The 22,328-nt window shown below is 34.6% G+C and overlaps 1 protein-coding gene across 2 annotated transcripts; it reads right to left on the bottom strand.

Moving 5' to 3' along the window:
• On the bottom strand, positions 101–17,809 carry LOC109729048 (protein argonaute 1C-like). 2 transcript variants are annotated; one of them, XM_020259672.1, is made up of 23 exons: positions 17,678–17,807; positions 10,566–11,230; positions 10,259–10,467; positions 10,011–10,160; positions 9,788–9,921; positions 9,173–9,282; positions 8,693–8,799; positions 8,452–8,590; positions 8,173–8,289; positions 6,254–6,361; positions 6,055–6,126; positions 5,199–5,321; positions 4,921–5,086; positions 4,332–4,453; positions 4,104–4,247; positions 3,126–3,268; positions 2,967–3,029; positions 2,825–2,888; positions 2,518–2,653; positions 2,349–2,422; positions 2,170–2,264; positions 2,058–2,089; positions 101–511 (listed from the first exon to the last, which is right to left on the bottom strand). In XM_020259672.1, the coding sequence occupies exons 1-23, from the start codon at positions 17,715–17,717 to the stop codon at positions 315–317; spliced, it is 3,210 nt and encodes a 1,069-aa protein (XP_020115261.1). In that variant the 5' UTR covers positions 17,718–17,807; the 3' UTR covers positions 101–314. The 2 variants fall into 2 exon arrangements, 1 of the variants encoding a protein (XP_020115261.1); XR_002221192.1 differs by lacking the exons at positions 101–511; positions 2,058–2,089; positions 2,170–2,264 and having other exon boundaries at positions 2,781–2,888; positions 17,678–17,809.

The raw sequence follows: 22,328 nt of genomic DNA, 5'->3' as shown, positions 1-22,328 counted from the left end.
TATTAGTATTAGGTGAGCTTCAATAGCAAACGAATCCCAAGTGAAAAGCAATCTTACAATAATATGGTTAAAAATAATTTATAAAATTGAACAATAACAATTTTGAAGCAACATCAATATATCCAGGCTATTATAGTGATTCATGAGTTCAAAAGGGAAACTGTTCCTACACACCAAATTCAGTAGAACACACAACTGTATTAGTCGCACATAATTAACCAAAATGTCATTTGACTTAGAAGCCACGCATAACAACATAAGATAGAAGAGGAAAACAATAACTTGGAAGCCAGTTAAGCAGGGGAGCCATAGTCTCAACAATAAAACATGACCCTTTTAACATTGTCCTTCAACGCGGGGAGCGGCTTAACCGGGCGGTAAGCACCGGCCCGAGAAGTAGATTGGCCGTGCCCAGCAGTTCCACCCGTCGTAGATTCACCATCCGATGGCTCAGGCTCCATATAAAATCGAGCCCTAAAAGCAGCCAGGTGTGCATAATATGCAGGCGGTACTGCCATTAAACAAACCAAATATAAGTTGCCTAAAAAATTATGCCGGACAAACTATTAGGGCGCGTTTGGTTCGAAGTCGGAATCAAAATCGAAATCGGAATCAAAATAAGCTGGAATCGGAATTGGAATGAGTCATTACCTAATTCTGTTTGGTTCATCACCTGAATCGGAATCGAAATAAATTATTCTCATTGTCGGTGTTTGGTTCAGGTGGATATAAAAAATATAATCAAATTAATATACTAACATTATCTTTATAATATATTAATTTAAATTCAAATTAAAAATAAATAATAAAAATTTACATCAAAATTTTGAAATAATGTCAAAATTTTAAATCTATTTTTTAAAAAAAATTAAACTTTGAAGTTGAGTGGATAATTTAAAATATGAAACTAAATTTTGATTTATTCAAATTTAAATTTAAAATTACAATTTAAATTTTAATTTGAATACATAAATTTAATTTAAGTTTGAAATAAAATTTGAATAATATTTTATATAAATTAAAATTTAATTTAAATTCAAATTCATAAGTTAGATTCGAAATACTTGATTAAATTTTAATTTTTAATTTAAGTTTAAATTAAAATTTAAAATTATATATTTAATTTTAAAATTTTAACTCATATTTTAATTAAAAAATTTGAAAAAATAAATTTAATCCGAATAAATATCCATTCCGTCCAGATTCAACTTTCAATCTGGCCTTCTAGGCCGGATTGAAAAAAGAGGTGGTTGAGGGATTCTCATTCCACTCGGGAATCGGAATCGGAATGAAACTCCCGCGTATCAAACACCCACAAACGGATTTATCCATTCCGATTCTGATTCCAGAGTGAAAAAGAAGCGAACCAAACACGCCCTTAGTGTATGCTTGGTTTGGGCTTCTGAAGCAGCTTTGAGTAACTCAAAAGCAAAAGTTTCTAGGCATCCAAGCATATCAAGTGCTGGCAACAAGTTTCTAACTTTCGCTATGGGCCCATTTGGTTCAACGCAAAATCATAAAAAATAATTCTGTGCAAAAAATAATTTCGGTAAATTTTTTTTTCACGTTTAGTGTTTGGTTAGTAGAAAAAAAATAATTTTTCATCAACAATTTTTTGGTTGAAAGAAAAAAACATCTACATTTGTTTCGTTCGATAGAAAAAAAATGAATAAAAAAATTTTACACAGCTTAGAGTTTTTATTTTTTATCGAAAAATAGCAAAACGAAAACTTCAATTTTCTCCAAATATGTAAAATACTTAACGAAAAAATATTTTTTCGTCAAACTAAACGAGTGGAAAGGCATTTTTCATATCGAAAATATTTTTCAGTTCATTTTACGCCGAACAAAACGCCGCCTATGAGAAAGCCCTAATCGAGCTTTGGCATCCAAAGCTAGAAGCTCTGATTTTAAAGCTTCCACTTCTACAATAGCAGGAAGCTATTGAGGAGATTGCAATAATTATTGCTGTTTCCAACAATTCTTTCCAAACAGCACTTATATATGGAAACTCCATGAGGCCAAACTGGCCTTATACAGTGAGACTAAGAGCGTACCAATGGATACAGATTGAGTGCACCTCGCGTAGCTGCATAAACAGTGGAAGGCTAATGAATTAGACCTTGATAGATTGCTTCAAGAAACCAAAATGAGTAATTGTCTCCTTACGTGTAGCAGAGATTGTTAGTAAGACTCTGCAGTTCATCTGCAGTGAACTTGTTTTCATCCCACAAGACATGGTAATGAGCAGGGCGGCTCGTACCCTTCAACGCAGAATTATAGTCAACTAAAATCATAGCGAAATAATAACAGGATCAAAGTGGCAAGGACGACACCGGTATATTTACCTTGATTCCAGCATGGCTACACAAGTAAAAATCGAACTCAGTTGGGTGGCAAATCGTTGAATCAACCACAGTACCTTTTGATATTGCATAAAAAAGAAAAAGAAAAAAATCAACAAATTTGGAATAAAGAATATTCAAAGTAAAGTGCAAGTGCCTTGAAGCAACTGACCGGGTCGAATGTTCCCGCTCCTATCAACTGAACTTCGATCGTTATAGTTATGTGCGAATAACCTTGTGTGGTGGCGTTTTTGAACCACAATGAATGTCAATAGTGGATTGTAATCTGGATGCAGAGAGCTACACGCCTGAGAGAAACAAACAGAGCCAACAGAAAAAAAGAAAGAAAAAAAAAAAAAAAGAATTAGCAAGGCAATGACACCATACACCATTATGAGTTTTACTTTTGGCTGTTAGAGGAAAAGGGTGACAAACAAATGGCACTGGACGAGTATTTGCAAGATTGCGAAAGTTCCTACGTCTTTAATTGCTTTGAGCTCGCTAAATACAACTTGGTAAAATTGCCCTTCACTAACTCCATCTCTGCAAAGACCATCATAATTAGTCCTGTTATATAGAAAACCAGGGGGAAAGACAATTACTCTATTTGACTATCCATACCTATAGAATATAATCCGCCCAGGCTGCCGTCCAGTAGCAGTATTAAAGGAACGGAGGAGTTCCCTGCAAATTTATGATATCAAAAGTCACGAGCAAAAAGGGAATCGAACGGTAAGTTGAAGGAAGACGATAAATGACTCTATAGAGCTATTCACATACTGGATCATGCCACCTGAGGTTTTTCTTCCCTGAGGATCTTTCCATTCCTTGTACAGATCTTCTATAAGTTCTTGACGATGAGCTTGAGCACAAACTAATCCAGCATACTTTGTAACCTCCGGCCAATCTTGGGAGGCAACAACCTGCAGGCTAAGAACAGTTATTCCCATTTTCGTGATGGACTCTGCAACTTTGGCATAAGAATATTAGCCACCAAATGAGGGAAACAATAACAAAATATAGAGAAATTTACACACTTAATCCCAGAAAAATTATCTAATTCAATGCATATCTCTGCAAAATCTGGACTCCCAACTCTCCCTTCAAAACCCAGTTTCTTACATAGATACCCTTCAATTAAGCTTATAAAACAAAACCAACTTCCCTCATGAATTGGATGAGTATCTTTTTGTAAGAAGCTGCACTTTGGAGGGTTAGCACCAGACAAGCAGAGAGAGAGGCTAGGTTAACTCTCAAGAGGATTTGGGTCGAAACATTTTCCTCCCAAAATCGATGCTCGGGCTTTAATTCAATGAGTTGAAATGTCTTTTAAGTATTTGAAGCTACTGGAAACCAGACATTATGGTCTTTCGGACACTTTTTACCTATTCATCAAGCCTTCTTAAATTAGATAATTTTATGGTTGACGAAAGTTACGTGCTAGTTAGAAGGTTAATTACTATTTGAATAAGTTAAAACTTTATTAGATAATACTTTTACATGTCTTAATAGAGAATAATGATTTTGATTGTCAGCACAGGAATCCTGTGATACGATTAGAAATATTATTAAATGTACTGTTTATTTTGCTGCCACTTGCTGCATAGATAAAAAGCATAAAAAATTCATGAATTTTGATTTTCTGTGACTAACAAATACTTATTTCCAACAGCATGGAAGTCAATTTAAAAGAACCCCGAAGAGATAAAACGTGATAATATAATGAAAAAAGTGCGGCAACAAGGTCAATCTACTTACGGCTGCAATGGAGGGGCTTTTATCCTCTCCGGGAGGAGGATGTGTTACATCAGCACCAAAAATTATGGTGGGCGTATCAGTATCAGTGACCAGGGGTATACGCCTCAGCAATGCATCAACTAGGACTGTGTTCCTTCCTCCAACCTTAGATCATAGACAACCTTGTCAAGCTCAATGAAGAATGGGGAAGGAAAAAATGGTAGAAAAGTGACCTTTTATGACTAGCACCTTCACATTTATCTTCAAAGCAACATTTGCAAGATATTGCGTATTCCTTCTAAAGACATGCTTAGTCAAGCAACACTGTGAGACTAATCCAAGATCTGTCTCGCAGATCCGCTTCAGATCACCTATTACACAAGAAAAGCAGCAGCTAGGTCAATAATGCAAACATAATCACCAATCAGTGAGCAGCTTCAAATATTTTGTACAGATAATTTACATATATACCCTTGCAACATAAATTAATTACATAAACATAGCAAAATCTGAATTTTTATCTATACCCTTCAGAAACTTTCCTTTTTTTTCTTTTAACTGTATACAACCTCTTGCGCACCCCACTTTGGAAAATTCTTTTTCTAGTTCAGTACAAACTTCAACGCATGAATTGGTTGGCTCCTCAACTTGAAGATATTTTACTTAAAAACTGCAATTTAAGGTATAAGTATGAAAATTCAGATTTTACAGGGGTATATCTATATATGCAAAGATAGGAATTTGCAGGAATACATTTGTAAAAGCCCCTTAATTGTGTTAAAAATTCGTAGGAAGGAGCTATATGAGTAATTGCTAGAATATTGTTGAGAGCCCATACCATAAAGAGAACCATTGTTCTCTGGCAATATCACTATAAGCAGATCGAGCTCTCTTTGCTGAGGTTGGAGAATTCTCATGGATTCACGAAAGCATGCGCTCAGAGCCTGTTTCACTTGGTCAGCTTGAGCACTATATGGTGGAAGAACAGGTGTGCGGAAGAACTCCTGCATCATTTAGATCACCTTTTAAGTTTCATTATACATTGAATATGAAACTAAAGCAAGGGATGGGTATTACAACCCATCCAAAGAAGCATCACAGCACATAGAGACTTGCCATTCCTGAATTTTGGCACATTTGAGCAAGTGCACTACAAAATGTTTGGACCATGCTTTCTTGGACCTTGCGAGAGAAATTGATGCACCTCCAGTTGTTCACTTTCCCACCATTTACCATTTTCTACAATATTAGGAAAAAACAAAGCAAAGAAAAAAAAACAAATTTTCTCATACTAATCTTCCGGATGAAAGAAAACAAGCACTAAAGTTTTACCAGTAACTGCAAATAGCTATTCAGTTCAAGTAATGAAAATAATCAGAAGAGAATGAAATAACAACACTGGCAGATCTGATAAGACAACAAAAGTTTTACTTGTCCACCTGTCCTTTCATGAACTCGACAAAAAATATCAAAGAAATGACTACATAGTCTAACAAAAATGTACATGGAAGACCTCAAAAAATTTTGGAGCCAACTTTCTTTAAGAGAATTGTAGGATGCACAAGGCAAAAATGAAAAGATTCACCTGTGCAAGTTAGTCACAATGAAGACTCAATATACAGAGCATATTAGTTAGAATGGTAGGTGCTGGCAGAAAGAAGGTACAAAATGTTGTTCTTTCAGGAACCAAAATGCCTGATCCATTCTAAGAAACAAACAACTTTAATTCCAAAGCACAAAGTTGTAAGAAGTGTGTTCACTTCTAAGTACAAGAAATTATAAGTTCGCACCAAAACTAAATGCATTAATCAAAACCCTGTTAGCCATATTAATAAATATAGCAAAAGTTAAATCCTTCATAATATGGCCGATTGGGATGGTATACCAAAAGAAGGAATATTGTACTTGATTGAACCTTAGAGACAAGAACAACGAAACAAAATAGGTGGAATGAAAAATTTCCATAAGTTACCTTATTCATCATGTTCCACTGGCCAGTTCTTGGCGAGCAGTACTTCTCTTTACCTGTATCATGGTACTTAAGCTGAAAAGTAAACAAAATGCAATCAATATCTCTGCATTTCTTCATTTCAATAAAAAAAAAAAACCATGTTTTCTAGGATTTGCAGAAAGGTTGTTTTAATGGAAATATGTACATTCCATAAACTTACTTTTGGAGCTGGTAAAACTCGTGCTTCAACCAATGAAAGTTTGTCGCTAATCTTAATTCCAAATTCCCTTGCATAGGGGTCATTCTGGTAGTCGTTATGATGAACCGTCTAAAGAAAATCATGAAGACATAAAAAAGATGATTGCTGTCAAATTGAGATCACTTCAAAGCGCTAGTTAATTTACATCAAACTCTATTTAGCATTGTCTGCCGCGAACGAACCGGCCCCGCCGTAGGTTGTTTCTAGGGCGAGTGGTCATTCATGGTAGAGATAAAATTTGTTTATGTTTTATTTTGAAATCAGGATTATAGGTTCATGGCTTCCAACAGACTCAAGAATTTGTTGTTAATTACCCCACACTTTCGGTGTTAAGGAACCCTCGATTAAGAGACCAAATATAAATGCTGATAATAAAAGAGACAAAACAGACAAATAAAATTTTATTGATATGATTTGCCGTTTACATGGCTTAAGCAGGGGCATACCCCCACTGTACATGAATATTTCAATTTAGCGAATCGGTGGTCGGTTGAAGTTTTGATGACATGGCGGTCGGGTCCACCTTGGTTGTATATCTCAAGGCGGAGATGTGACCAGACCTCAAGTATATGTATTGAGGTGGGTCGAACTAGATCCTAAGTATATGTGTTAAGACCTAGTCGATATTAAACTCTATATATTAGAGTTTAATTGGCTCTAAGTATATGTCTTAGAGTCCGATTATATCCACCTTGGTTATATGTTCCAAGATGGAGATGCGACCAGACCTCAAGTATATGTATTGAGGTGGGTCGAATTACCCGAAAGTAGAGAGTGGCTAATTCCTGAGTATATGTATCACGATTAACCGAGTTTTTCACTCTAGTTATATGTGCTAGAGTGAAGATCTGACTAAGCCCTAAGTATATGTATTAGGGGTAGTCGGATTTGAACTCTAAGTATATGTATTAGAGCTCGATCGGGTAAGGATTTCACTCTAGGTATATGTGCTAGAGCAAAAGGCTGACTAGACCCTAAGTNTTTTTTTTTTTTTCTCCTCCCTCCAAGAGATTCATTTTTGAATTCCATAGTGTCATTTATAGTGATTCTAGGCCCTCTTTGTTTAGGGAAATAATTCAAAAGAATTTGAAAAGAAGGCAACAATATATTTTTAATTCTTTTCCTTTTAATAGTTGGTCATCTAAGGCAACCATTAATCACGTCAATTTCCCTCCATCTATATTCTCAATTTGAATTTCAAATTTCAAAATTTTTTTGATCCCAACAAGCATATCCCAAAGAAAAAGAGTATATACTTTGATTTTATGACACGTATGTATATAGAGTCAAGCTAAAATACTTTTGTGTACTTTCAAATTATTTTTGATAATGGGACATCCTAATCGACAATTGGCTCCGTTAGACATGATCTATACTATTGGAAGCATCTAAAAGCCAAATTTTGTTATTTTTTGATACTATTTACCTAGTAAAAAAATAGTCTCAAAATGAACGGCTGAAAATAAAAATCTGATAAAAAATAATAATGGAATATTTACATTTCATTTCAGAGGTAGTGACTATGATCTAGATAGTGCAGAAAAATTTCCATTAAATTTTTGACTAACTTTCATCATTCTACACTATTAAACTTACAAACGTATTACATCGGCCTTTTAAAAGTTCACTGTTGAGCCTTTTGATCACTAGGCAGATAATGTCGAAAATCATAAAATTTGGTCTCTAAATGCTTCCAATAGTGTATGTTATGTCTAACAAAGCCGATCGTCGATTCGGATGTCTCGTCATCAAAAACGACTTGGAAACACAAATCACTGTGCTTCCAAAAGTATCCGAGCTGGACTCGTAGTATCTTTACCAGAACATAAGTTAAGAATATAACTTATGCAGAGATTGATGAGAAAAGTCAAATGTGTTACCTGAAGAATGTCACGCTCCCGCTCATATGGCCGCTGGCAGGTCACCCTCAATAGAGCATTAATTTGCCTCTCATTCAATCTCTTGGAATACCTCTGCCCTTCCACTATCTTGCATACCTGAATCATTTCCGTAATTTGACATGAAGTTTAATACTATAATATAATAAGACTGTAAGAACTCTTTTGGCAAAAATAGACTAATAGAAGAATGCCTACGCAAGCATGAAACTAATCCATTGCACTGACAAGAAGAAAAGGGGCATAGATTGGCAAGCTCACCTCCATAGGCATATAGTTTATCCTCTGCAGACTGCCAACCTGAAGGCAAGGCAAATTGGTGTGTTCGATTGTGAAACCATATGTCTCTTGAAAGTATTGCACAACTGATTTTATTGTTCCTTTGTCGTCAACTGGAAATCTGTTTGATAAGCATTTCAGTAGCAAAAAATTATAAATTTACTGCACCGGAGATTATAGCATCAAAAGAAATAAGTACTAATAAGAGTATGAAATTCTCTACTTCAGTTCTCGAGTTGCCTGTGATGTCAGACCAGATATGCGATACTTCCTGCGCATATTCCCACGGTGAGTAACTTCAACCTTTACACCTCTCAGAGCCTTCTTGATCTGGAGACCAGATAGACATATAAAGGAAAATCACATCTTTACTCTAAGAATGACTCATCATTGGTAGATACCGGTTGTTAGCCATAATATACATCAGTATCAAGTTCTCAAATGAGAAAAATAATTCAAAGATAAACTAGGGAATAAATCCGAATGATCTATGCCAAGAATAACAAATTGTTTTAATTAATGGAAAAGCAAAAATAAAAGAAGAAGAAAAATGAAAAGTTCAACTCAAAGCAAAAAAGGAAAAGAAAAGAAAAGAAAATTACCAAAAGTTTCAAAGAACCGTAATAACCTTTTATAAGCAATCTTTTCACCAAGCAGTGCATTTAAAAATTAGCAGAAGGACTGCAAGAATATTGATATAAACCTTCACACATTCAGCATCAGACAGTGGCCTAGCTTGGATATCCCTGTCCAAGAGTTGGGCAACAAAATCGATAACAGGTAGTGCCTCGATGAATGCAGTGGATGACATATCTGGTGGAACATGGCAAGTACAAGAAATAGGTAACCATTTACTTCCAACTAAATAACAAAATACGACGTCTCATTTAAATACCTTCTCATATCACTAAACTGAATTATAATGACAAATCTGTGTGCAGTAGAGATGATATCGAAAGATTCTAAGTTGATACAGAAAGGATGGACGGCATCAATTGAAAATTATAGAGCAACAAAATACATCACTAAGTTAAAATACATTACCAAATAACATATCCCAGAAGAGGGCCGGACAGAATTCTAAGTTAAGAAAATGAAAAGAAAAACAAACAAGATAATTGCATACTGCATCCAACATTTACGCCCAATGCAGTACATGACCAAATTGACTGTTTATGTGCTTCTTTAACTATTTTGTATATGCCAAATTTCTAAATTTCAGGTAACAGTTCATTTGGGTTGTGCAGTGCACATATCTATTAGAAATTCAAAAGTTGTAGCTGAGGCCACATAGCAGAAAACCCAAATATTACTGTACCGATGTTAAGCGACAAGCCCATCTGTGTAGGGCGAATGCTCTGGTAAAAGCCACGCCAGCTTTCTAATCCTTCTCCAAGTGGGTCCCTTGTCCCCAAATCAGGTGAATAAAATGACCGCGATATAGGTGCATATCTGTGACCATCGAAATGCATACAATTGAGTTTGATATTCAGCAAATGAAAACAACTGAATCTGCAGAATTAGGCAGAATCTTAAACTACCTAGCAGTGGGCAACTCGCGGAGCACAATATCAAGAACTTGTAAAGCCTCTTGTGGGGCATCTGCTTGCCTACCAGCTAAAAAGAGTTTGAGGTGGTAGAGATCAACACGGGCAGCAAACTTGATAAGAACCTTAAAATTCCGCTGCCGCCTAAAGAGCATTAACACTTTATAAATCATTCAAACAAACAAAAGAGTTAAAACAACGTATACATTGTGAAAGAAATGTGGAAGACAAAAGGAAAAGACCTTTCAGAGCCCGAACCATCATCCTCATCGCCTAAAGTGATATCAAACTTGCTAGAGGTGAATGGCAGTGGGCCGGCCGTATAGAGGTTTTTGTTCCCATCATAGGCTGGAAGGCGTCCTCCCAAATGGGACTCCTTGTACAGGTTGACTAGTTGTTCCATCACAGCACGACAAACACCACGAGATTTGACATCTGGCGTGATGGTAACCTGATTGCACGAGAGTTATAGTATCACAAGCTAAATACATAGTACATAAGCAAAACCCACCGACAATCAAAATCGCATGCGTGGGGAAGAAAACATACATCGTAGTGGTGAAGGTCTTTATCGTGCAATTTAGCAAGGAAATGGTTCGCCTTCACCCGACATTTGTCGCCAAAGCTACCAGTCCCGGGCCGCAAAGGACATTTCATCGACTTGCTCGGCAAAGCAGGTGGAGCCACGGGCTGGATTGCAGCTTCATCTTGAACGGAGAGCTGTTTGAACTGTTCAGCCGCCTGAGCAGCGGATATTTCCGGTGCTCGTGACAGAACTGCTTGTGACGAGGATGGAGGTGTACTCTGAGGTGGAGGAGCTTGCATTGCTTGGTGCAGCTCGGGAGCCAGAGGTCTAGAATGACCTGCGATCATACCGCCTCTACGGCCACCATGATGTTGCTGAGGTGGCATGCCGCCTCTCGGCTGGCCCCCGCTGTGGTATTCAGCGACTAGGTTGCCTGAGTGCTGTGGAGCCATTGCACCGTGAGGGTGCATTCCACTGCCTCGTCCCTGATAGAATGCTCTTCTGTGAGCCCCTTGCTGTGGTTGCTGAGGATTGATTCCTCCTCTGCCACCTCCTACTCGAGGAGGACCAGGAGGACCAACTGTGCGCTCAGGGAAACCTCGTCCACCGCTGCCACTCGGCTCTCGAGGACCTGAGCTCTCCCCACCAGCAGGAGGCTCAGTTCTTTGCTTTCGCACCATGTTGAGGACTGCAAAGGAGCAAGATCATCAAAACCAATGCTCCCATATATACAAATATTAGCAAGGTTTGGGAAAAAAAAAAAAAAAAAAACAAAAACAAAAACAAAAATTCCACAATAGTTAAAAGACAAAACAATCCCAAAGTACGTTTCACTATATAAACTTGTGGAAAATCAGAAACCAAAAAAAAGTGATGCCAAATGAGCACTTATCTTTTCCAATTACCAGATAACATTCCATGGACTACAAAAGCCAATGCAACGGACACCTACTTTTCCACTAAATTTACTTGCAACAGAACAACAGAGAACTACTAAACAATTCGATTTCTACCAAACCCAACACCAGAAAACACTATCATTTTGCTTCTTTTTTTTTCCCTTTGAAGAAACTTTCCATCCACAACAATTTTTGATTGTTTTCCCTATGCCTCATCCCTTGTCGTATGCATCGACGAACTGAATAAAATGCAGCTTCATTTCTAGAATTGCCGAGAAAAATTAATACACAATATAACACAAATTGAAACAACGTGCATACCAACTAGCAAAATGGCACAAGCATTACTCTTGTAAACTAAAATTTCTATAAAGATATTCAAAACAGAAATTTCTAGCAGGGATCTTCAAATTCGACTACAAATGAAAAAATCACACTTCCGTTCATGTTAAAAAAGAAAAATCTCTATTTCTCCAAAACCAAAAGAGAACAACTCATAAAAATAATTAAAACACCAATAATGAACAATCAAGCACAAAATAAAGGGGAAAAAGTAGGGAAATTAAGTGCATCTAATGTCCTTAAAATCCCTAAACTGCGACGCAAAAACAAAAAGCAAAAGCATAGTAAATCAACATCAACTCCCATCCCCAACATCACCGATCCTCATTCAAACACTAATCAAACCCAGAGGCCCAAAAATCTAAGCACATAACGCCCGCATAAATTGATGATCGGGATTCAGCCTCCTCCAAACACCATCAAAACCCTAACATTAAGATCAAATAAATGGCAAAAACGGGGGAAAAAAAACGCACGCATTACTTCAATAGTAAGAAATTAGCTTAGAAATGCAGAGAAGGAGCAACACAAACCGGATTCGATGATCACGATCAGCTTTACCGCGAAGTAAAAGCCCTGGCGACCGATGGAAAACGACTTCTCGACGCGAAAGCGCTGCGAGAAACAGCGATTCTAAGCTCGACGACGATGGTGGAGAGAAATGGGTTCGGAGTTAAAAGAAGAGGCGAAAAGAGAGAGAGAATGGTGATGGGAGGATGAGACACGGAGTAAAAAGAAGAGAGACAGAGAGAGAGAGAGAGAGAGAGAGAGAGAGCGGAGTCCGAGAAAATGCCACGAGCGGGGCGCGCCGTGTACTGTAGGGGACCGGTATTTACTGTTTAGGATACGTGGGTTGGTGGAAGCTTTTACCTGCACCGGGTGCATCAGTACATTTCGAGAACCTGTTCAGCCACTTAAATATTTACATCCTTAGCTTCAATTCTGACATTGTTAAATCCACCATCTCTAGCATAAGTGGCGAAAAGTTTGATGATTGACATCTAAAATATTAACTTAAATGGATCAGTATTCTGCTATATAACGGGAGGCCATGTTGAACCGAGTTATATTCGAAGTGGCGTGAGTCTTATTGAACCAAGTCACAATCGGGACCTGTGGGGTGCTGTATCTGTACAAAATTTTAAGTTTAAAGTCTAATTATTTTATATCTTTAGCTAAATTCTCTTTTATGAAAAAAAAAAAACGAAATACAAAAATCACTGCAAAGTATAATGTCCTCTGCAAGTGGGCTCTTTTATGTTATTAAAGTAACTTGGCTGATAGATTAATTTTATATTTACTGAACTTAAAACTTACATAATTGTTATTGTTAATGTAAGTAGCTTTGGTACTAGGCCAACTTTGTATTTACCGAACTAAAGTTGTCATAATTGTTATGTTGGCTTTGCTTTACAGTATGCTCTCTTTGCGCTTAAACAGCTAGCATGATCACTCTATCAAATTTGCACTTAAGTAAGCTCTATTTTTCTGTTATCTTTCATTAAATACAAGCATCGTTAACACAGTCGTTATTTGATATGAAGTAATAAGGCTATTAGGCCTACTTGTGTTGTTATTGAACTTAAATTGATATTGTTGTTACGTCAGTTTTGCTTTTAAGTACGCTCCTTCATTATCTTTTCTTAATTTGAGTGATTAATATAACATCATGGCCACTCACCATAAAGTTAGCACAATTGTTAGGTTAACTTTGTCATTACTCACTAACCTTAAATTAATATAACTATAATAGCAACTTTGTTGCATAGAAACCAACCATCCCGTAGCACACGATTTGGTAATTGAATTCTATTTAATAATTTTATATATTCTATTAAAATTTTTTTAAAAAATGAATGAAGTGTATAATACGATTTTTTTTCCAAAATTTTTTTTTTCTAAAAAAAACTTTGCTGCATAAAATTAAAGCTAACATGATTTTCATATCTGTTTAGTCATTAGGCAACTTTAACAACAAACCAAACAATAAAAAAAAAATTCTACAAAATGCAATGAATCCGTACATTAAAGTTAAAAAATAAAATTTTTATAAAAATGTACGGAAAATTCTCCTATTATATGCCATTTTAAAATAAGTAATGTCATCAACTTCATTTTTGATGAGGTGTTCTCCGTACTATATTAAATTCACCTAAATCAGCGAAAGTAGAACTTTGCCTACACTCGGTGCAACCTATCAGCCCGTGCACCGCCGCCTAAAATGATTCTAATAAAATCTGAAGGGGAAGAAGCTGCTGCTTGCTGAAGTTTGAGAAAAGAATCAACGGCTCGGAGAGAGTGGTGCAGGGAGTGACATGGTGCACCGCGGTGTACGACCGTACGCGAAAGACAGCTGGCCGAATGTTCCAGATGGCTCGGCCAAGTTGCCTGATGATCTGCTGCCACGTCGGACGCGTGGTGGGGCCCACGTAATAAAAATCCAAAAAGAACCTTGGAGTGGTCTACAGGGCCACGCACGAGGACAAAGTGGTCCCCAAATTTGACTTAAACAATAAAAAAAAATAACAACAATAAAAATTTATGGATTTTTATATAAAAAAAGGAACACAATCGAGAATTTTTTATACTTTATATCAAATTAAAAATCTTATATTTTACCACTATTTTAAATAGACTTAAAAATTTAGAATAATTTTGAAATTTAGATACTAAATTTTTATAGTGTGATACGATATTTCGTGTTTATTTTATTTTATTTCTAACATTTATCTAAGCTTCAGATTCAGTAAATTTCAATTTGTCATCATGTAGTTTAGGACAATTTTAATGTCCGAGGTTAAAAAATTATATTTAATTATTATGTAATTTTATTTTAGTTTCATTAGAAATACATTGTTAAATAAAATTAAATAAGATAGTAAAATAATACTTTTTGAAAATTACTGAGCAATATTATATAATATTTATCATATTATAATCTGTACTTTAATATCTTGTGATTTATAACAAGTATTATTTTACTATTCTGTTTAACTCTTTTTAATAATAAGTTCTTAAATTAAGTATAATTTTTTAATCATAAAATGGTAAGGTAAAAAAAAAGGACAAATTGAAATTTCACTCTTTTTTTTTTTTCACTTTACTTCCTCTATCGATAAATTATATAAAAAAATAATCGTGCTGATGCGTGTCATAAATTAAGTTGTTGAACACCGATTTTTTCGGATAAATTACTCTTTTGGTCCTTAAAAATATCAAGAGCCTACCATTTTGGTTCTCAAATTTAATTTATTATAATTATTAACTTAATTTTTTAAAATTATTGTAATTAAGTTTTACAATTTTAATTTAGCTAAATATTAATATGTTGCAAATATGGATGTAATGTAGTAATGTTGTGATTGATGATGCGGTAATAATTAAGATATTACATCAATTTTATATCATCAATTCATTAATATTTAGCTAACTAAATTAGATTGTAGCACTTAATTATAATAATTTAAAAAATTAAGTTAAAATTATAATAAATTAAAGTTTAAGAACTAAAATGTAACATGCAATGCTACTCAAAACCATCCCTAGAGCAAGTCGCAAAGGGCTTGGTGGTTGGCATCCGAGACCTAAGTTCGAATTCTAGTTGATTCACATTTCCAGCTAAGTTTATTTCTAAATGAAATAAACGAAGTAAGTAGCATGCTATCTATCTCTCCAAAAAAAAAAAAAAACAAAAAGCTACTCAAAACTTTTTAGTAGTGCTCTCAACGAGCAGAACATGAGTGAGCTAGGTCAGGCTCATATTTGTTCATTTATGAAACAAATCGACCACGAGCTAACTCATTAAAATATCGAGTTGAAAAGCCCAGCTCGCACTCGGCTCTTGTTACGGCTCGTTTATTACCAAGCCGAATATGCGAGCTGACTCGCGAACAACAAATTAGACTTTCGGCTCGTGTTCGGCTAGTTAAGATTTCGAATTGAAAAATTCAACTGTTGTTCGACTCGTTTATTAAAAGAGTCAATCGATCTCGAGTACATTTCGAGCCGCACACAAGCTAGCTCGTAAACAACGAGCTAGATTACGAGCCCTACTTTCCAAGACACGATAATGAATCTCTGTAGTGTTATAATTTAGTTCTCACTAAAATAAAATAAGAGAATAATAGGTATAAAAGTAGCGAGCCAATTTCCGAGTCGGATGCACTTGGATCGGTTTGTATTGGCTCGTTCGGGCCCATGGCTATAGAGGCCACTAAAAAGTGGTGCGTTTCGTGGAGCACTTGGATCCATTTTCCGTGGCCACGATTGGTTCATGTATCCTCCTTAACTATTATGGATAAGTTGATAAGATTCCAATAAGCTCAGCACATGAAATGATTTATATTTTATCTTATTAATTTTAAAAAATTATTCATGTTTCACCTTTTTACAATATGGTAGGGTACATTGTGTTTAGTTGTTGGTGGGACGTGCAACATGACAATAACAATCCACGTAGGATATAATCTTTAGATTGTTTCTACTGTATATTAGAATTTCTTTTTTTTAAAAAAAAAAATGTTTGGATGTTTTTTTGCATGAGATGTTAATTATGTTTTCCGTTTCATTTTTGCTCCTCTTTGGATCTGAAAAGTTGATAGAATTAGAGAAAAATGGTTTGTTTAGAAAAATAGTTTGCGTTACATACGATAAACTAAGATTGTGTTTGAAACTACAAGAGATTGCGTTACATTTGATGAAATATTATATTAGAAAAATGGTTTGTTTGCTTGTTTGTTTACATATATAATATTATATAATGTATATTACATAAGTCATGCTAAGATATAATCATTTAAATGATCCTACTAAAAAATGGAGAAGTATATTTTCATATTTTTTAGTTTTTACTTGAAAAAGAAAATCTCTATATAGTTTCGCCCAACTCATTTTTACCAATAACGTTATGCGGCGCCCCCTAATGGTCCTTAATTAGTTTGAATAATCAATTTTTGGCGGCTTAATCTGACCCTTATTCTCTTAAATGTTTAGTGACAAACAACTATTCTGCATATTTCTCCTTACGAGAGGTCTTCAAACTTAATTACGCATTCTTTAGATGCCGAAATAAGATATCTAATAATGATAATTGATTTGATATGAAAACATTCTTGTATGGTAGGAAATTAGAAATTTAATTTTTCTCTTTGAGAAATTTTGATATTCATAATTTAATAGGATAGAATATTTCATAATTTAATAGGATAGAATATTCATAATTTAATGGATAGAATATTTCATTTGTTAAGTGATTAATATTTATCTTAGTCCAAAAAATAATTCGAAGGCTGAATATAATATCGATTCTTGGCATTTAATTATACTCCTCATCTGCTAAATACTGCATACTTTTTGAATAAGTGGGAAAGATATACAAAATAAAATATTTATTCATCCTAATTAACAAAGCCTTAAGATTTTTTTTTATTCTTAAATCTCTAATTATATCTATATTGTCATTTTAGATATGTTATCATGTACTTCAAAAAGGAAGCATGACTGCATGAGCAAAAAGCCTTATAAAGGTAAAGTAGCTTAGAACGCGGAAACTAAATTTTATATTACTTGTCTGGTTGGCTGAGCCATTTTTTCCGTTAATGATGATGCTAATACACACGTAAACCAAATTATTCAAAAAGAGTACATCTTACTTTTCCTTCACTTAATCACACAACTAACCACACCAAAGTGAAATAAACATCAAATCAAATTAACATTATAAGTTGCGAAGAAGACTATTCGTTATTGACATGTTGGATCCTTTTTACTACGCACAGATTAGAATTATTGAATCTGCTTGAATTTAGTCGTTGACTACTGATCAGATTCAATGAATTTTATCTAATGGCGATTAATAAGTAATAACACGGCCAAAAATAGATTAAGGAACATACCTCGAAATGAGTTATGCCCCCCTTCAAACTCACAAGCCATTGTAGGAGAGGAAAGAGAACTAATGAGGTAGCACAACAAAAACCCCACCAATTAAAGCACTAGCCCTTCTACAGAGAGATGATAAGGCTATGGAGCCAATCAGCCAATAGAGGCCTTTTTATACTTCTATTATCTATTTATCTCCAACAGTGTAGGTCCCTATGATATATAAATATATGCTTGGGGTCCCATTCAAGGAAATATTCTTGGACTGGTGCAAGAGGACACCAAAGCTATATATTGTGTGTCTTGTGGGCTCTTCTTGCTTTGTGTTTCTTGTAGGCCAGAGATGTACTCTTTTTGTTAATTTTGATGAGAATATATGCTGTGACAGTGATCACGAGGAGGCCAAAGATAAGCTCAATCTGAACCTCTTCTTTACCCCTCTTTATTTCCAGGGGTGATGTATTAGAGTCCCCTACTAGGCATGTCAACGGGAACGGATATCCGAAATTTTATCAGAACTCAATTCGAACGAAATTGGCTTATTCGAATACTAAACAAATATATCTTCAAATATGGATATAGATGTACAAGATCAGTCATGGATTTTGTCAGTACCCGACCTAAACCTGCAAAACCTGACCCAAAACTGAATAGATTTTATATTATATGTTGTATATGAACGTTTGATGTTATATTTGAATTTATAGTTTAAAATTTTAAATTTTAATATAATATATTTTGAAACATGGTAAAGAGAAAATAATTGTTTTGGATTGATTTTCGGGTTTGTGTTTGAGTTTCGGATTTACGATCGAATTTGGTTTTGGATGTGAATTGTCAAAACCCGTTGCATTGTAAGTTGGGGTTTCGATTTCATTTGTCAATTTCAGGTTTTTAAAAATCAATCCCAAATTTGACCCGTCGACATCCCTATTACCCACGGTATGGTGAGAAAGAAACCAATAAGGGTTTTGGATATAAAATACAAATATGTCGTTCTCTAATCACTTAAGTTTTTGGAGAATTAATAGTTGTTTCACTTAATTCATCATAGTATAAGAGTATGAAGTCCTAAATTTGAGTTTTGCTCCATTCCTAACTTTTTTTTTTTTTTTATTTTCTTTCAATTTAATGAAGTTCATGTCTTAAACTTATTAAACAATTTCATGTCTAATTGTGGGAGAGGGTTTTGAATATAAATGTAAAAATGTCGTTTTCTAATAATTTAATTAATTTAACAAAGGGGAGGATTCTTATCTTAGGATAGGAAAATCCAAGGTTTTATTGTTTTACTTAGGGTTTGCTTGAGATTGCCGTGTAGCACACACTTGATCCCGCCAAAAAGTACGATGAAAAATATCTCATTATTAATAATGCATCATGAAAAATACACAAATTTAGTTTGAATTTTATTTTGCATTAAATCTATCGTCCTTTGTTGGATTAACAACAAAATGAAGAACGTACTAATTATTCGTCTAAACAATACTAATCGTACCAAGTGCATGCGTAAGAACGATAAGAGACTGCATAAACAATAAATTGAATTAATAAGCCAAACACAAAGTTTGAACATTAAAAGTTGTTAATCCGAAAACGACGATGCACCGACATTATTCTCACCTTAATATATACTTCAAAACATCACAACAAATTAAAATCAAACCTTTAATCATCAACAAATAAACTATAATATAGAGGACAATTGAGGTGACATTTCACCTAGAGAATCAATTAAGCATCATAATTTTTCCCTCTTTTTTCTTTTTCTTTCTTTTCCTCCCTGTTTTCTTTTTTTTCGATGATAGAGCTTCCAAATTGACAATCGGCTCCATTAAATATTATCTAAACCATTTAAACTACCTAGAAATCAAATTTTACGCACTTTCGATATTGTTCTTTTATCCATCAAGTGAACAGAAAAATAAATAGCTGAAAATGAATACTCTTTAAAAAATGATGATAGGAGTCTTGTAATCAAGATCAAGAGTATAGATCTTGTTTTAAACAGTTTAACGAATTTTCTAACAAAAATTCAATTGATTGGATATCTTTACGCCGTTAAACGAAAAAACGCCTCTTATCGATCATTAAATTTACAAATTTTGAAACCCTTTAATCATTAGGTAAATGATGTCGAAAAAATTTGAAATTTGATTTCTAAACACTTCAAGTGGTATAGATCATATTCAACGGAGCCGATCGTCAATTTGGAAGTTCTATCATCGAAAACAAATCGGTAGTAAAACGGCTCGTTTACTACCGATAGTATTCTAGCTCAACTCTATATTTATATATGTTACCATATATAATATATGCATATATAGTACGTAATATATATGGTAACAACAAGAACCCCATCTATTGTTAGATTGTGGTTCATTGGATTACAAGGAATCTGATTTGATTTGGACTCAGAAAATGACCTACATTTGTTGGACCATTAATTCGACTAGTTTGTCCAATTATAGCTCTATAAAGTCCAAAATGAAGAGCCCCAGAAATTATCATGTATTCGGTGTATTTACACATCTCATGCACCGCACCGAAATATGTAACGGGCCTATGTACAAAAACATATAACTTTTAAAAGGCTAAATTACAAAAAACCCCCTTGTAATAATCCGTTTTTTCACTTTTCCTCCCTGACATTTAAAAATCTACACTTTGCCCCTTTATAAAATAAAAAATGTGCACTTCATCCCTTACCGTTAGGGTTCCGTTATAAAACATTTTTTTATGCCGAAAATACCCCTCCGCCCTCTTCTCTGTTGCTTCGCCTCTCTCCGGCTCGCCACCTCGCCGCCGCCTCGCCGCCTAGCCATCTCGCCGTCCTCCACTGCCTCACCCTCGCCCACATCCCCTTCGCCGTCATCCGCCACCTCGCCTTCGCTTTCGTCCGCCGCCTCGCCTTCGCCTTCGTTGCCTTTGCCTACCTCTCCATCAACACCCACCTCGGTTTCTTCTCTACTGTCGCCGAAATCGAGAGACGGCGAGGGTGCAGGAGGAGAAGGGGAGCAGGTGGAGAAGGAAATGGAGAGAAATCGCGGCCGATCGAAAGAGCGGCTGAGGAAGATGAGGAAGAAGACGAAAATGGCGAGGGGCAAAATTGTTATTTTACACACCGTAACCCCCCTGTGAACATTTTTCATTTTACAAGGGAGCAAAGTGTAGGTTTTTAAATGTGGGAGGAAAGTAAAAAAGCGAGTTATTATGGAAAAATTTTCTGTAATTTAGCCCTTTTAAAAACCTATTAACTAATTAAGCATCGTATAATACAACAAATAAACGGCAAAGAAAGAAACATTGTATGATTCACAAAGCATTGGCGCTCTAAATTTATAATTTTTAATAGGGAAACTTCAAATATTATCTACATGATTTCGCACTTTTTTATTTTAGTACCTTGTGGTTTAAAGTGTATCAATTTAGTACCCTATGGTTTCGTACTTTTTCACTTTAGTATTCTATGATTTAAAGTGCATCAATTTAGTACCTTATGGTTTTATTTTTCTCTTTTCATCAGCTCCTCTGTTAATATTTCGTTAAATTATATACAAAAAAACTTCAGATACCCTACCTAGGTTTATCGAATATTTAGTTTAGTACCCTTTAATTTTAATTTTGTCACTGAATTTTTTTTCTTCCGTTAATATTTTGTTAAATTATATACAAAAAAAACTTCAAATACCCTACCTAGGTTTATCAAATATTCACTTTAGTACCCTTTAATTTTAACTTAATTTGTCACTATTTAACAAAAAAAATTAGTGAAATGGATAATAAAAAAAGAAAAATAGAATCACAGAGTACTAACTTAATACACTTTAAATCACAGAGTACTAAAATGAGAAAATGTGAAACCACGGGGGATATTTAAAGTTTACCTTTTTTAATATGTAGCCTTCTGAACATCATGAAACAAATCTATTGAATTGAATTTTAATTTTATAATAATAGTAATTAATCATAAAATTTTATAAATATATACTTTATAAAAAAAAAAATGTATTTATATATACACCGAGTGCATGAAATAATTTGGAGCATGGATCCTCTGGGTCACTATCACGTCTATGTTGATCTTACGTGTGGTTAACCTTTCCATGAACCTAATGACTTGTTCTACAATATCTCAAAATGCATCTTTATTAAAGGAGGGGAGGGTGCTTTACGTTTTGCTTTTTCTCTTTTTTCTCTCTACCTATGCATTAAAAATGTCACTCGTGTTGCAAATATACTGTTTCCATTAACTAATTAATGAGAAGATATATGTTTATCGTATTTGTTTGTGTTTAATTAGTATAGAGAGAGAGAGAGAGAGAGACTCTAAGCAAGATCTTGAAGCTTTAAATGAGTTATGGACAAAAATACATTTAATTAATAATTAATGAAGGAGAGTTTTTTTCGGTTTTCATAATTTGTTTATGAACTTTTGCGTGAAGTTTAATTGAGCAAAATTTAACTACCAATAAAAAGGGATTTAAGCAGTTTCACCGAAAAGCATTTAAAATTTAGAATAACTCGAATGTATTATGTAAATAAATAATTAATTAATATGCAGTTGTTTCTGTACAACACGAACTGAAATTGTTAAACCATGAACAATAGAATTTTTTAATGCACTCCACTTGTTACATTACAGTGTTCAATCAAGCCTTACTG

This window comes from Ananas comosus, linkage group 25, assembly GCF_001540865.1.
Source record: "Ananas comosus cultivar F153 linkage group 25, ASM154086v1, whole genome shotgun sequence".
Classification (NCBI taxonomy): Eukaryota; Viridiplantae; Streptophyta; class Magnoliopsida; order Poales; family Bromeliaceae; genus Ananas; species Ananas comosus.
Note: the sequence above shows the minus strand (reverse complement) of the source record. Positions and strands in the feature narration are given on the sequence as shown.

What these genes read in the sequence shown, in the direction of transcription:
- LOC109729048 (XM_020259672.1), bottom strand. Translation starts at nt 17,717, where the DNA reads ATGGCTTGTGAGTTTGAAGGGGGGCATAACTCATTTCGAG. An exon ending in GGGCTTGTCGCTTAACATCG is followed by an intron (nt 9,283 to 9,787) that starts GTACAGTAATAT and finishes ATGTTCCACCAG; the next exon opens with ATATGTCATCCACTGCATTC. An exon ending in CTTTGAAGATAAATGTGAAG is followed by an intron (nt 4,248 to 4,331) that starts GTGCTAGTCATA and finishes CTATGATCTAAG; the next exon opens with GTTGGAGGAAGGAACACAGT.